This window comes from Hibiscus syriacus, unplaced genomic scaffold, assembly GCF_006381635.1.
Source record: "Hibiscus syriacus cultivar Baekdansim isolate YM2019G1 unplaced genomic scaffold, ASM638163v2 tig00111783_pilon, whole genome shotgun sequence".
NCBI classification, from domain to species: Eukaryota; Viridiplantae; Streptophyta; class Magnoliopsida; order Malvales; family Malvaceae; genus Hibiscus; species Hibiscus syriacus.
In genome coordinates this window covers 5,002,235-5,015,005 of record NW_024063178.1, presented here as the reverse complement: position 1 = coordinate 5,015,005, position 12,771 = coordinate 5,002,235, and the positions used below count along the sequence as shown (strand labels likewise).

The window sequence follows — 12,771 nt, the reverse complement described above, 5'->3', positions numbered from 1 at the left end:
ATTCAGTCTTGTTTGTTTAAGTCTTCTTTGTTGACTTTGGGCCTTTGCCTTTATTGTATAAATAGGCCTTGTGTGTCTCCGCCTATTCAAGCTGATTTTAATCAAGATGTTTTGTTCATTGTCTTTTATTTCTTAAATACAATTTTACTTTCTTCTTAACCGTTTCCCTCTTCTCTGTACTTCTCTAATTCTCCTCTTTCCTTTATGTTTCTTTCACTCCGTTACTCGATCTCTGAATCGTAACATGGTATCAAAGCCACTTTTCCGGTGCCTCTATGGTGAGCTGAGCGGTGATAGTTATCATAATAGATGGTTCGATATTGTTGATTGATGGTTTGACCTAATCTCGGTCTTTTCTCTCTGATTTGGTTCTTCTTTGGTGAGATTTGTCTTTTTTTTTTGCCCCTGTGGACGGTTTGCTGTTTCAATTTGTTGAAATCATCTCTGTGTTGTGCTTTCTTATTTTCTAGGGTTTCGTATTTTGTTGAAATCGTCTCTGTTCGTCTTCTCTCTTGCTGCGTTTCTGGATTTGTTGCCTTTCTTCCTTTGTTGCTGCGTTGTGTTTGAGTTCTTCCTGGTGCTTTGTTTGTGCTAGCTGTTGCTTCTTTGTTTTTCTCATCTTGACTCTCATAGATTCTGATCGTGATACTCCTGAGGACAGTAATAGTTATTCAGCTAGTTCGAATCACTCTAGAATTTTCTCTACAAAAAGAATTAATGTTGTGCTTGATGATAATAACTATCTCTTATGGCATCAGCAAGTATTCTTGACTATTAAAACTCACAATGCTTCAGAAGTTTATAGATACTAATGTTTCTCCCACCTCAGTATATCACTGTTGATAATCAGCTGACTGTGAATCCTGCGGTTGAAGCATTTGAGGAACAAGATGTAGCTTTGGCTTCCTGGTTGTTGTCCACTGTAAGTGAAAATGTTCTACCACATCTTATAGGTCTTAACACTGCTGCTGAGATATGTCATACCTTGCATAGATTATATAGTGGTAAGACTACATCTAGATTGATGTATTTCAGAAGATTGTTACACTCACAAAAGAAGGATGATCTTAGCATGAGGGAATTTCTCCTTAGAATTAAGTCTATTTGCGATAACCTTGCCAACTGTGGGGAGGTTATCTCTGAGCATGAGCATGTAATGCAATTCTTAATGGCTTACCTCCTGAATTTGAGTCTGTGATAACTGTTTTGACTGCTGGCTCAGTTCCTACTAGTGTTAGTACTGTAAGCACAATTTTGCTGGATGCAGATGCTAGGCAATCAAATTTCAACAGTCAGATTATTGCTTCTGCTAATACTGTTTCTCATCAGCAGGCTAATAATGTTTCTACTGTTGTGTACATTGTTACTCAAAATAATGAGGTTTTTCCTTATAATAGAGACAACAACAGGGGTAGAGGAAGAGGCAGATCTTCTAGGCCTCAATATCAGCTCTGTGGTAGGATTGGTCATTTAGTTGAGAGGTATTACTTTAGATTTGATAAAAACTTTAAAAATGAGTCATCAAGGACCTCTGCTAGTTCTGATAAGCAAAGCTCCACTATTCAGGCTAACGCTTGTACTTATTTTGTTCCTCCCTCTACTAATTTGTTTTTCACTGTGTACTACTCACCTTCTCCTGTTTTGAATATACCTCAGAATTTTGCTCAAATGGTTCCTCAGATCAGTTCCTATCCAGCCTTGGCTTATCAGTCCGGTGTTTCAGCTACTCTATCTGGGATTTTTCACATGATTCCTCAGTTCACTCCTACTGCTTCTGTGTCTTCTCAGGCCAATAGTCAAGCTCACATTGCCACGCCAGAAATTGTGGATGATAATGCTTGGTACCCTGACTCAGGGGCTACCCATCACCTCACAAATGATTTGGCTAATCTCCAGGTGGACACTACTGCTCCCGCTTCTGGCAGTGTGCAAGTAAGAAATGCTAATCTTCTTCCTGCTAGGTTTTCTGGTCAGTCTAGTCTTCTAGCTTCTTTCAATAATTTTAAGTTAAATAATCTGTTATATGTACCTGGAATTACTAAAAATATGTTGCCTGTTTCCAAGTTTACACAGGATAATTATGTTTCACTAGAGTTTTATCCTCGATTCTGTCAAGCAATGGAGCTCAAGATTGAACAAGTGGTTCTTAGAGGCCTTGAGTCTACTGGTTTATACGGGCTTGAAGGTTTAGATAATGCTTCTGTTGGGAATAAAGCTGCTAATAGAACTTTTTCACATATGAGTTATTTTTTTGCCATTCATAATGATTATTTGGATTTGTGGCATAAAAGGCTTGGCCACCCCTCTTATGAAGTGTTGGTCAAAGCTCTAAAGGATTGTAGTATTGATTTTCCTAGAAATAAAATTAATCAATTGTGTCGGGTGATTTTACGAAAAATCACCCTGACATGAAATAATTACTTCCTAGGTACCGTTTTGTCAAATTTTATTGATCTAACACCTTTTCTGACAAGGTGCAGATCGTCATCCGCGCATTTGTGGGGTTTCATCCGAGTTGGTTTCACGTCATGAAAGGCGTAAATGGTCATTCGCGTCTTATCCGAGTTGGTGCCACATAATGACAGGTGCGAATCGTCATCGTCTTTTTGGGTATCTGACACGCACCAATTTTCAACCCAATTTTCACCCAAATGGGGTCAATTTTCGTTATATTTACCCCATACAATACTATTAAAATCTTCCTTAACTATTTATACTAACATTCCTTCATTTAACCTCTTAGAACATTTAAAATCTTTCAAGAATATTCAATTCTAAGAATCAAACCACTTTTTCTAATATGTTCTTAATCTCATCTAATACTTATAATCTCTCATATACCTCTTTGGCAAGTCAAATCTACCAGTAAAATTCAATAAACACTAATATATTAATATATCATTTCAAAACTCATTTTCTAAAATCTTTAATATTTTTTCATTTCATGGTTTTAATCTCAATTAATCATTCCTTAAGCTTCTATATCACTTAAGGTTGTAAAAACAACCCACAATCAAAAGGGAAAACCGATTAATTGAAACATACCTTTGGAGCTAAGGAGAAGAGCATAACCACATGAAAGAAGAAGAAGATAGATATATAGCTTTTTCCCCTCATTTTCCCCCATTTTCTTTAATTAAATACTTTAATAAAATAATTATTAATTTATTTTCCCTTTAAATGACTAAAATGCCCTCTCTATTCAACTATAGTTACAATCTAGTTTAAAATACTATTTTAATTATTTACTTATCTTTTATCATTTAATCACTTAAATCCTCCATTTCTAAATCTTTTCAATAAAGTTCTTAATTCAATAATTGGGGCATTATAACTCTTCCCCTTAATAAAATTCGTTCTCGAATTTAAAGAAGTACTTGAAACAAAGAGATGTGGAAACTGCTTTATCATATCCTCCTCCCTTTCCCGTGTAGCATCTTCAACCTTATGATTCTGCCAAAACACTTTAACCAACAAAATCCTTTTTCTATGCTATTCCTTGGTTACCTTAGCCAAGATCCTTACTGGTTCTTCCTCATAAGTCAAATATGGTCGGATCACAATTTCCTCAGGAGTGATAACATGCGAGGGGTCTGTTATGTATCTTCTAAGCATCGATGCATGAAAAACATTGTGAATCTTGTCCATGTCCAGAGGTAAAGCTAACTGATAAGCTACGAGTCTAACCCTTTTTAATATTTGATACGGTCCAATGAACCTCGGACTCAGTTTTCCTTTTTACCTAAAACATAATACATTATTTTAAGGCGATACTTTTAAAAATACTTTGTCTCCCTCTTAGTATTCTATTTCTTTTCATTTCAAATATGCATAGGACTTCTGTCGATCTGAGGCTATCTTTAGATTGTTCTGGATAATCTTCATTTTATCCTCCATATCTTTAAATATGGGCCAACCAAATCTCGATCTTTCAATTCAAACCAATTTAATGGTGTTCTGCATTTTCTCCCATATAGACTTCATACTGGGCCATCTTAATACTTGATTGATAATTATTGTTATACATAAATTCTGTTAAAGGTAAATACATTTCCCATGATCCCTTAAATTCAATCACATATACCCTAAACATATCCTCCAATATCTAAATAGCTCGCTCTGGCTGCCCATCTGTCTACGGATGAAAAGCTATACTAAAGTTCAATCGAGTACCCAATGTCTCATGCAAAGACTTCCAAAATCTTGAAGTAAACCTTGGGTTTTGATCGGACACTATCGATATCGGTACTCCGTGCAGTCTAACTATCTCTTTTATATACAGTTCCGCATACTTATCCATTGAGTAGTCTACTCGAATTGGAATAAAATGAGCCGTCTTGGTCAATCTATCTACTATTACCCAAATCGAGTCCTTTTTACTTGGTGATAACGGTAGCCCCGAAACAAAGTCCATTGTGACTTGCTCCCACTTCCACTCAGGAATAGATATAGGTTGCAATAAACCGAATGGCACCTGATGTTCAGCTTTCACTTGCTGACATGTTAAACATTTGGCAACAAACTCTGTGACAGCTCTTTTCATGCCAGGCCACCAGTAACGACTGTTCAAATATTGATACATCTTATTTCCACCCGGGTGCAACGTCAAAGGGCTATAATGTGCTTCACCAAGAATATCTTTCCTCAATTCATCATCATCAGGAATGCAAAGTCTTCCTCGGTAGTATAAATATCCATTATCCCTAATTTCAAAATCTTTGGCTTCTAATTTTTCGACTTGCGCCAATCTCATTACGTATTTCTTATCTCTAACTTGCAGCTCTTTAACCCGATCCAAAAACATTGGCCTTAACTTTAATTTGACAATCAAAGCACAATTTTCTTTTAAATACATACGTGCATCTTAAGCCCTTAAAGCTGCAAAAGTCTTTCGACTGAGCGCATCTGGTACCACATTAGTCTTTCCTGGATGATAGTTAATAACCAATTCATAATCTTTTAAGAGCTCAATCCATCTTCTCTGCCTTAAGTTCAGCTCTTTCTAAGTCAACAAATACTTTAGACTTTTATGGTCCGTGTAACCATGGCAAAGCTCAATGTACAGATAATGGTGCCAGATTTTCAAAGCAAACACTATGGTTGCTAAATCCAAATCATGAGTTAAGTAATTTCTCGCATGATTCTTCAGCTATCTTGAGGCATAGGCCACGACTTTACCCTCTTGCATCAGTACATATCCCAATCCGTTATGGGATTCATCACTGTAAACAACATATACTTTACCTGACTCAGGTTGCACGAGCACTGAAGCCTCAGTTACTATTCTGTAGAACTAAATTTTGATATAACAATTAAGGAAAAATATTTTTGGACTTAAATTGAATTTATTCAAAGTTTTTCAAAGATTTCAAAAATAATTTAAAGTCTATTTAATTTGGAATTGAGCTCAAAAATTTTTATGAATAGTAACTTATTGTATGGATAGTACTGATACTGTATGAATAGTATCGATATCGTGTGAACAGTAGTATCAATACCATGAACAATGTCGATGCTCAAAAATTCCAAAATGTAAAAATGGTACCGATACTGCTACAGTAGTATCGATACCATAAACAGTAGTATTGATATCGTGAACAATAGTATCGATACTATCAAGTCAAATGGTCATAAAATTCAAATATTACAAAGGTAGGATCGATACTCAATGAATGAGTACTGATACTCAATGAATGAGTACTGATACTCAATGAATGAGTACCGATACTACTTGTTCTGGGCAGTTTTATTTTGTAGAAAATTAATCCCCAATGGCTCCAAAACATCCCAAATTGCTATATATGACTTCAAACTTATTTCAAGCTATAAAAATAAGTTGAGAACACTTGAAGAAAATAGAGAACATCTATCCAAGCATTCAAACACAAGAGAAGAATTTTTCATTCTTATTTTATCTCTCTCTTGTAAATATTTTGTTCTTGTGAGCTTAAATCTTGTAAACACCTATCTTAGAGAGGTTTTCTTGTTTATATTTCCTTTCCTTGTAAAGGGGTTTTGGTTCTAGATGAGCCTGTTAAAAGCTAGGATTGGTTTTATCTTAGCCAAGTGAAAAGATAGGGAAAGGTTTCAGCTGAGCTCGTGAAAAGTTAGGGAGTTGTAAAGGTTACTCTTGATCATGTAAAAAGAAAGAACAAATTAATGGATTTGTTAGAAAATCCTTGGTGAGGAGCTAAGGTAGTGGATGTAGACTTGGTTGAGAAGTCAAACCACTATAAATCGTTGTGCAAATTTTCTATCTTTCAATCTGCTTACTCCCTAAACACAAGAACCGATTCCACCCCTCTTGGTTTCAAACAATTGGTTTCAAAGCTTGACTCGTTAGAAGTTTAACAACCTTGAGACGATCCTAGAAGACGTTCTACCAATTCACGACACAACCGAGATGATGACTTCCACATCCGGTTCGTTCCACATGAAAAACTCCCTACCGATCGACAATCCTCTATACTTAAATGGAGCAAACTACTTTCTTTAGAAGAATTTAATGAAGCTATTCATACAATCCAATGATCTTGATGTATAGGAGATAATCGAGAACAACTACTCTTCTCCAAAGAAGAAGTGGAGTGACCAAAACGAAGAAAGCTCAACTTAACGCCAAGGCCATGCACATGGTGTTTTGTGCATTTGGTCCCGATATCTATGAAAGAGTTTCTTCATGTTCGAATGCCAAGGAGCTTTGGAATAAGCTCGAGGAAATCCATGAAAACATGAAATAACCAACAAAGGTGGTGTCCTTAATGGCTCGTGAAGAGCCCGAGGTATCTTCTAACTCAAATGAATTAAATTTTTATTCTTTTAATGAGTAAGATGCATACGATGAATTATTTTCGGAGTTTGAGACCATGAACTCCAAATATAAGAAAATGATTTCAAAATTTAAAATTGAAAATGATTTTCTTTTGAAAGCTAAAATGGATTTTGAAAACCAAAATGAAATTTTGAAAAATGATTTAGAGCTTTTAAAAAATGAAAATTGAAAGTTTTGAAAAAGAAAATTTTAATTTGAAAGTTAAGTTTGAATGCTTACCAAAAGAAAATGACACTATTTTAAATAATTCATCTAGTTCCATAATGACAAAATGCTTACATTATCATTTTCATGGTCACAAGGAATGTACTTGTCCTTTGAAGAAAGGAAAACGTTTTAAAATTAGACAAGCATGGGTTTCAAAAGGAACAATGGGCATTGAAACTAACGTCCAATGATCTAAAGCAATTTGGATACTAAAATCGAATTGAATGTCTCTTGTAGGTGTGTGGGAGCAATGGTGATGAAAGTGAAGATATTCAAATGCTCTAGCCACACTTGAAAAAGGAATGGGTAACCTCTAAGCTTGATGCTTTTAATTTTGATTATTTAGTTATTCATTTTGTTTAAGCATTCATGAGTGTTGATTTTAAATGATTATGCATTGTTTTTAATCTCATATGTTAAAAAAATGTTTTATGGTGAACATTTTAAATGTTTTAACGATTTTTCATAATTTTTAGTTCATCATAATGAATTTTTGTCAAAATATTTTTTAATACAAATTATATCTTTCTAACAATTGATATCAAATTTTCAAGTGCTTTGATTTTAAAAAATTTTAAAATTTTTACCTAAATTTAAATGTTTATGCATGTGTTTTAAATGCAAAAGATATATCTCTAACAATTGATATCAAAATTTTCAAATGCATAACATTTTTGGAAAGCTTTATGCATATGAACTTAATTTCAACAATTGGTATTGCATAAAGTATTTTAGACTTTGATATATTGAATTTCATGTGTTACTAACATATTTGTTATTCTTTGTTGCAATTTAATTTTGTTTAAGTGTTAAGATTTTAAAGCTAAATTTTGTTTGAAATGCACTTTTTGAGGGGGAGTTTTGATTTTTCAAATGATTTTTTAAATGTCAAATTTATCACTTACTCTCTAATGTTATTTTAGAATTTTAAAGATTGAATTATTTTTTATATAACAAAAATGGGGAGAAGTATGGTTTGAAAAATTCAATTTCTTAATGAAAAAGGGAGAGCTGGACATTTTTCATATATTTTCCAACAATTGGTATCTTTTTTCATTAACATTTTATTAAGGAGGAGTTTTGCCAAAAATAATTTTTCAAGTGTTTTGTTATATCAAAAAGGGGGAGATTGTATAACTAAATTTTGATATAACAATTAAGACAAAATATTTTTGGACTTGAATTGAATTTATTCAAAAATTTTCAAAGATTTTAAAAATAATTCAAAGTCCATTTAATTTGGAATTGAGCACAAAATTTTTTATGAATAGTAACATATTGTATGGATAGTACTGATATTGTATGAATAATACTGATATTGTGTGAACAGTAATATCGATACCATGAATTGTAGTATCGATACCATGAACAGTGCTGATGCTAAAAAATTTCTGAATGCAAAAATGGTACCGATACTACTACAGTAGTATCGATACAATGAACAGTAGTATCGATACTATCAAGTCCAACAGTCATAAAATTCTAATATTACAAAGGTAGTACCGATACTCATTGAAGGAGTACTGATACTACTTGTTCTGTGTAGTTTTATTTTGCAAAATTTAATCCCAAATGGTTCCAAAACATCCCCAACGACTATATATGACTTCAAACTCATTTCAAGCTATAAAAACAAGATGAGGACACTTGAAGAAAATAGAGAACACCTATCCAAGCATTTAAACACAATAGAAGAATTTTTCATTCTTATTTTATCTCTCTCTAGTAAATATTTTGTTCTTGTGAGTTTAAATCTCGTAAACACCCACCTTAGAGAGATTTTCTTGTTTACATTTTCTTTCCTTTAAAAGGGGTTTTGGTTCTAGCTGAGCCTGTTAAAAGCTAGGGATTGGTTTTATCTTAGCCAAGTGAAAAGATATGAAAGGTTCTAACTGAGCCCGTGAAAAGCTAGGGAGTTGTAAAAGTTACTATTTATCCTGTAAAACTAAAGAACAAATTAGTAAATTTGTTAGAAAATCCTTGGTGAGGAGCTAAGGTATTGGTTGTAGATTTGGTTGAGAAGTTGAACCACTATAAATCGTTGTGCAAATTTTCTATGTTTCAATCTTCTTACTCCTTAAACACAAGAACCGATTCCACCCCTCTTGGCGAACCCTTTTAGTTATAGATTTGAACTTCCGCAAATCTCAACATATTCTTTTAAGCATTTTAAAACTTTCTTGGCATCTATCTGTCTAAACTAAAGATGCATCCTTTCGTAATAATTTAGTTAACGACAGTGTTAGCATCGAAAAAATTCTTCACAAATCTCCTATAATAACCAGCGATCCCCAAGAAACTTCGAACTTTAGAAACATTCTTTGGGGGTTTCCAATCCACTATAGCTTGAATCTTTTTAGGGTCCACTCTTATGGCCTATGCAGATACTATATTACCAAGGAAAGCAATCTCACCTAACCAAAATTCACATTTGGACAATTTCGCGTACAACTTCTTATCACGAAGTATCTGAATAACCATCCGAAGATGAGCATCATGTTCCTCCCTTGACTTGGAATATACCAAAATATCATCTATAAACACTACCAATAACTGATCCAAGTACGGTTGGAATACTATGTTCATTAAATCTATAAATGTTGCAGGAGCATTTGTTAATCCAAACGGCATTACCGTAAATTCATAGTGTTTGTACCCAGTCTGAAAATCCGTCTTGGAAATATCCTCCTTTTCAATCCTTAATTGATGGTACTGCGCCTTTCAACTGATCAAACAAATCATCAATACTCGAAAGAGGATACTTGTTCTTTATCGTTACCTTATTTAATTGACTAAGTCAATACATAACCTTATAGACCTGTCATTCTTTTTCACGAATAGCACAGGTGCGCCCCAAGGAGAAACACTGGCTTGGATGAATCCTTTATCAAGCAGCTCCTGCAACTGTGCTTTTAGTTCCCTTAACTCCGTTGGATCCATTCTATACGGAGCCATAGAAACAGGTTCGGTACCCGAGTAAACCTCAATTCTGAATTCTACTTCACGATCGGGAGGCAAACCCGGTAACTCTTCCAGAAAAACCTCTGAAAACTCCCTAACTGTAGGGATATCCAGTAATCTCACTTCTATAACTCTAGTGTCTATTACATTAGCTAGAAAAGCTACGCATCCTTTTGACATCATTTTCTTTGATGTCATGGCTGATATCACATTAGAGGGTGACTTCGCTTTATCACCAATCACTATAATCTCGGAGCCTTCCGCATCCTTTAAAAATAGTCGTTTCTGAAAACAATCTACCCATCCATGATATGGAGACAACAAATCCATGCCTAAAATGATTTCAAACTCATCAAAGGGCAACTCCATTAAGTTTGCCAAGAAGACAACCCTTGAATCTTAATTGGACACTTTCTACACACCTGTGTTACCCATGTACTTATTACATATAGGGTTTATCGCTACCATTTCACTAAAAATTAGTTCTAAGGGAATTCCTCTAGTTCTAACCAACGTTGTACTAATATAAGAGTGCGTAGAACTCGAGTCAACTAGAACAAAAACAGGCTCATCAAATAGGTGAAATGTACCTGTTATGATATTTGGATCTACTTCTACTTGGTGCAGCTACTAACCTCTTGGTTTGTGCTGGTCTATCCCAAGACTTTTACAGACAATTCTGAGCATAGTGACTCGATTCTCCACAAACAAAACAAGCACCAGAAAGCACTCTACATGTTCCTCGGTGAAATATGCCATATATCTAACATTGATTACTTCTTTCTCCAAAAGCTCTGCCCGAGCTCGCAGAAAAAGAATGGGACTGCTTAGACTTCTGTGCAGCAGCAACAGCATCCGCTCTATCAGTATATCAGGAACCTGAGCATTTGCCTCTCTTAGCATGAGATGTAGATGAAGACATTCCAATCTTTGTTCCTATCTGTACACTCTGCTCTGCTTCCAATGTCTCCTCTTGAACCCTTTCAATCGCCTTAGCTCTATTTATCACTTCCTGTAAACTAGGCAAATTAAGGCCAACATCATCTCTTTTAACTTTGGCCTCAGTCCCTCAATAAACCAATCCCTTCGAGCTTGTCATTAGGGACCACCTCAGTAGCTTAACGGCTAAGCTTGTTGTATTCAGCTTCATATTCATTCACCGCTTGGTCGCCTTGTTTTAAGTTGAGAAACTTCAACAGTATTGATCTCATGAACTGCTCCCCGATATACTTGTTTTTAAACTCCTCTTAAAAGAACTGTCAGTTCACTTGCTTGGGTGACGCATACATGTCGTGTTTGTCCACCATACCCGAGTCGATCCTATGAGTTACGATACAACTCCGCCCAACTTCTCATGATCGGAGCATTGAAGGCTTTCCAATATCATCATCACATCGTTCAACCATAAGTCTACGTCCATAAGACCTTCACCTTCTTCCCCTCTAAACTCAGATGCTCCCAAACTTCTTAACTCCTTCGGAATTAGTATTTGCGATATTGGAGGAGCAGGGGGAGGCAGAGAAGGTTGGAACCTTGTCAAAATAGCGTCGAGAGCTTCCATAAAAGCTCCAAACTCTGGAACAGACATATTCTGAGGTGCCGGTGCTATAGTGCTGATACCCCATCCCGGTATCGATACCAAAATTAGATTCGATATTGTTTTGTATCGATACCCTTATCATGGTATCGATGCTACCTCGTCGGTATCGATACTGATTGAATCAGTATCGATACTAATCAGCTAATTTACCACATTTTAGCCTATAGTATCGGTACTGTTCTAGCAATATCGATACCCTTGCCCAAAATTTTCAGTTTTGAACCCGATTTTCACCCAAATATGATCAATTTTCGTTATATTTACCCCATACAATACTATTAAACTCTTCCTTAACTATCCATACTAACATTCTTTCATTTAGCCTCTTAGAACATCTAAAATCTTTCAAGAATATTCAATTCTAAGAATCAAACCACTTTTTCTAATATGTTCTTAATCTCATCTAATACTTCTAATCTCTCATATACCTCTTTGGCAAGTCAAATCTACCAGTAAAATTCAATAAACACTAATATATTAATATATCATTTCAAAAACTCATTTTTTAAAATCTCCAATATTTTTTTATTTCATGGTTTTAATCTCAATTAATCATTCCTTAAGCTTCTATATCACTTAAGGTTGTAAAAACAACCCACAATCAAAAGGGAAAACCGATTAATTGAAACTTACCTTTGGAGTTATGGAGAATAGCTTAACCACGTGAAAGAAGAAAAATATAGAGATATAGCTTTTTCCCCTCATTTTTCGCTTTTCTTTATTTAAATACCTTAATAAAATAATTATTAAATTTATTTCCCCTTTAAAGGACTAAAATGCCCTCTCTATTCAACTATAGTTGCAATCTAGTCTAAAACACTTTTCCAATTATTTACCCATATTTTATCATTTAGTCACTAAAATCCTCCATTTCTAAATCTTTTAAATAAAGTCCTTAATTCAATAATTGGGGCATTACATTCATATTCAAGTCAAAGAAATTGGCAGATTAATGTCTTCCCTTTGAACTGGATGCGATGTTATCATACTGATTGTTTGTAGAGCCTTCTCGGTACAGATCATAAGAAGTTGTTGATAAATGTCTCCCCATTGAACTTGATGGGATGGCACCATGATGTGAATTTCTCATTAACGGGTTAAAATCATTACATATTACTTGAGTTGGGCTATCAACTTGATCAACTTGTTGAGTCAACCCATAGTGGGAGCA

At 34.7% G+C, this 12,771-nt stretch overlaps 1 protein-coding gene across 6 annotated transcripts; it reads left to right on the top strand.

The window, feature by feature from the left end:
• Positions 1-105: 105 nt before the first annotated feature.
• On the top strand, positions 106-2,420 carry LOC120170596. Of its 6 annotated transcripts, XM_039178536.1 has the most exons (4): positions 106-278; positions 830-922; positions 1,657-1,932; positions 2,065-2,420. In XM_039178536.1, the coding sequence occupies exons 1-4, from the start codon at positions 276-278 to the stop codon at positions 2,410-2,412; spliced, it is 720 nt and encodes a 239-aa protein (XP_039034467.1). In that variant the 5' UTR covers positions 106-275; the 3' UTR covers positions 2,413-2,420. The 6 variants fall into 6 exon arrangements, with proteins under 6 accessions (XP_039034467.1, XP_039034466.1, XP_039034465.1 ...); XM_039178535.1 differs by having other exon boundaries at positions 106-922; positions 2,074-2,420; XM_039178534.1 differs by having other exon boundaries at positions 106-922.
• Positions 2,421-12,771: the final 10,351 nt, after the last annotated feature.

Excerpts from the sequence above, each read along its gene's own strand:
- LOC120170596 (XM_039178534.1), top strand. The coding sequence starts at position 812 with ATGTTTCTCCCACCTCAGTATATCACTGTTGATAATCAGCTGACTGTG. Across the intron at positions 923-1,656 it reads CTTCCTGGTTGTTGTCCACT|AATTTTGCTCAAATGGTTCC; the intron begins GTAAGTGAAAAT and ends AATATACCTCAG. Across the intron at positions 1,933-2,064 it reads CCGCTTCTGGCAGTGTGCAA|TTTACACAGGATAATTATGT; the intron begins GTAAGAAATGCT and ends CCTGTTTCCAAG.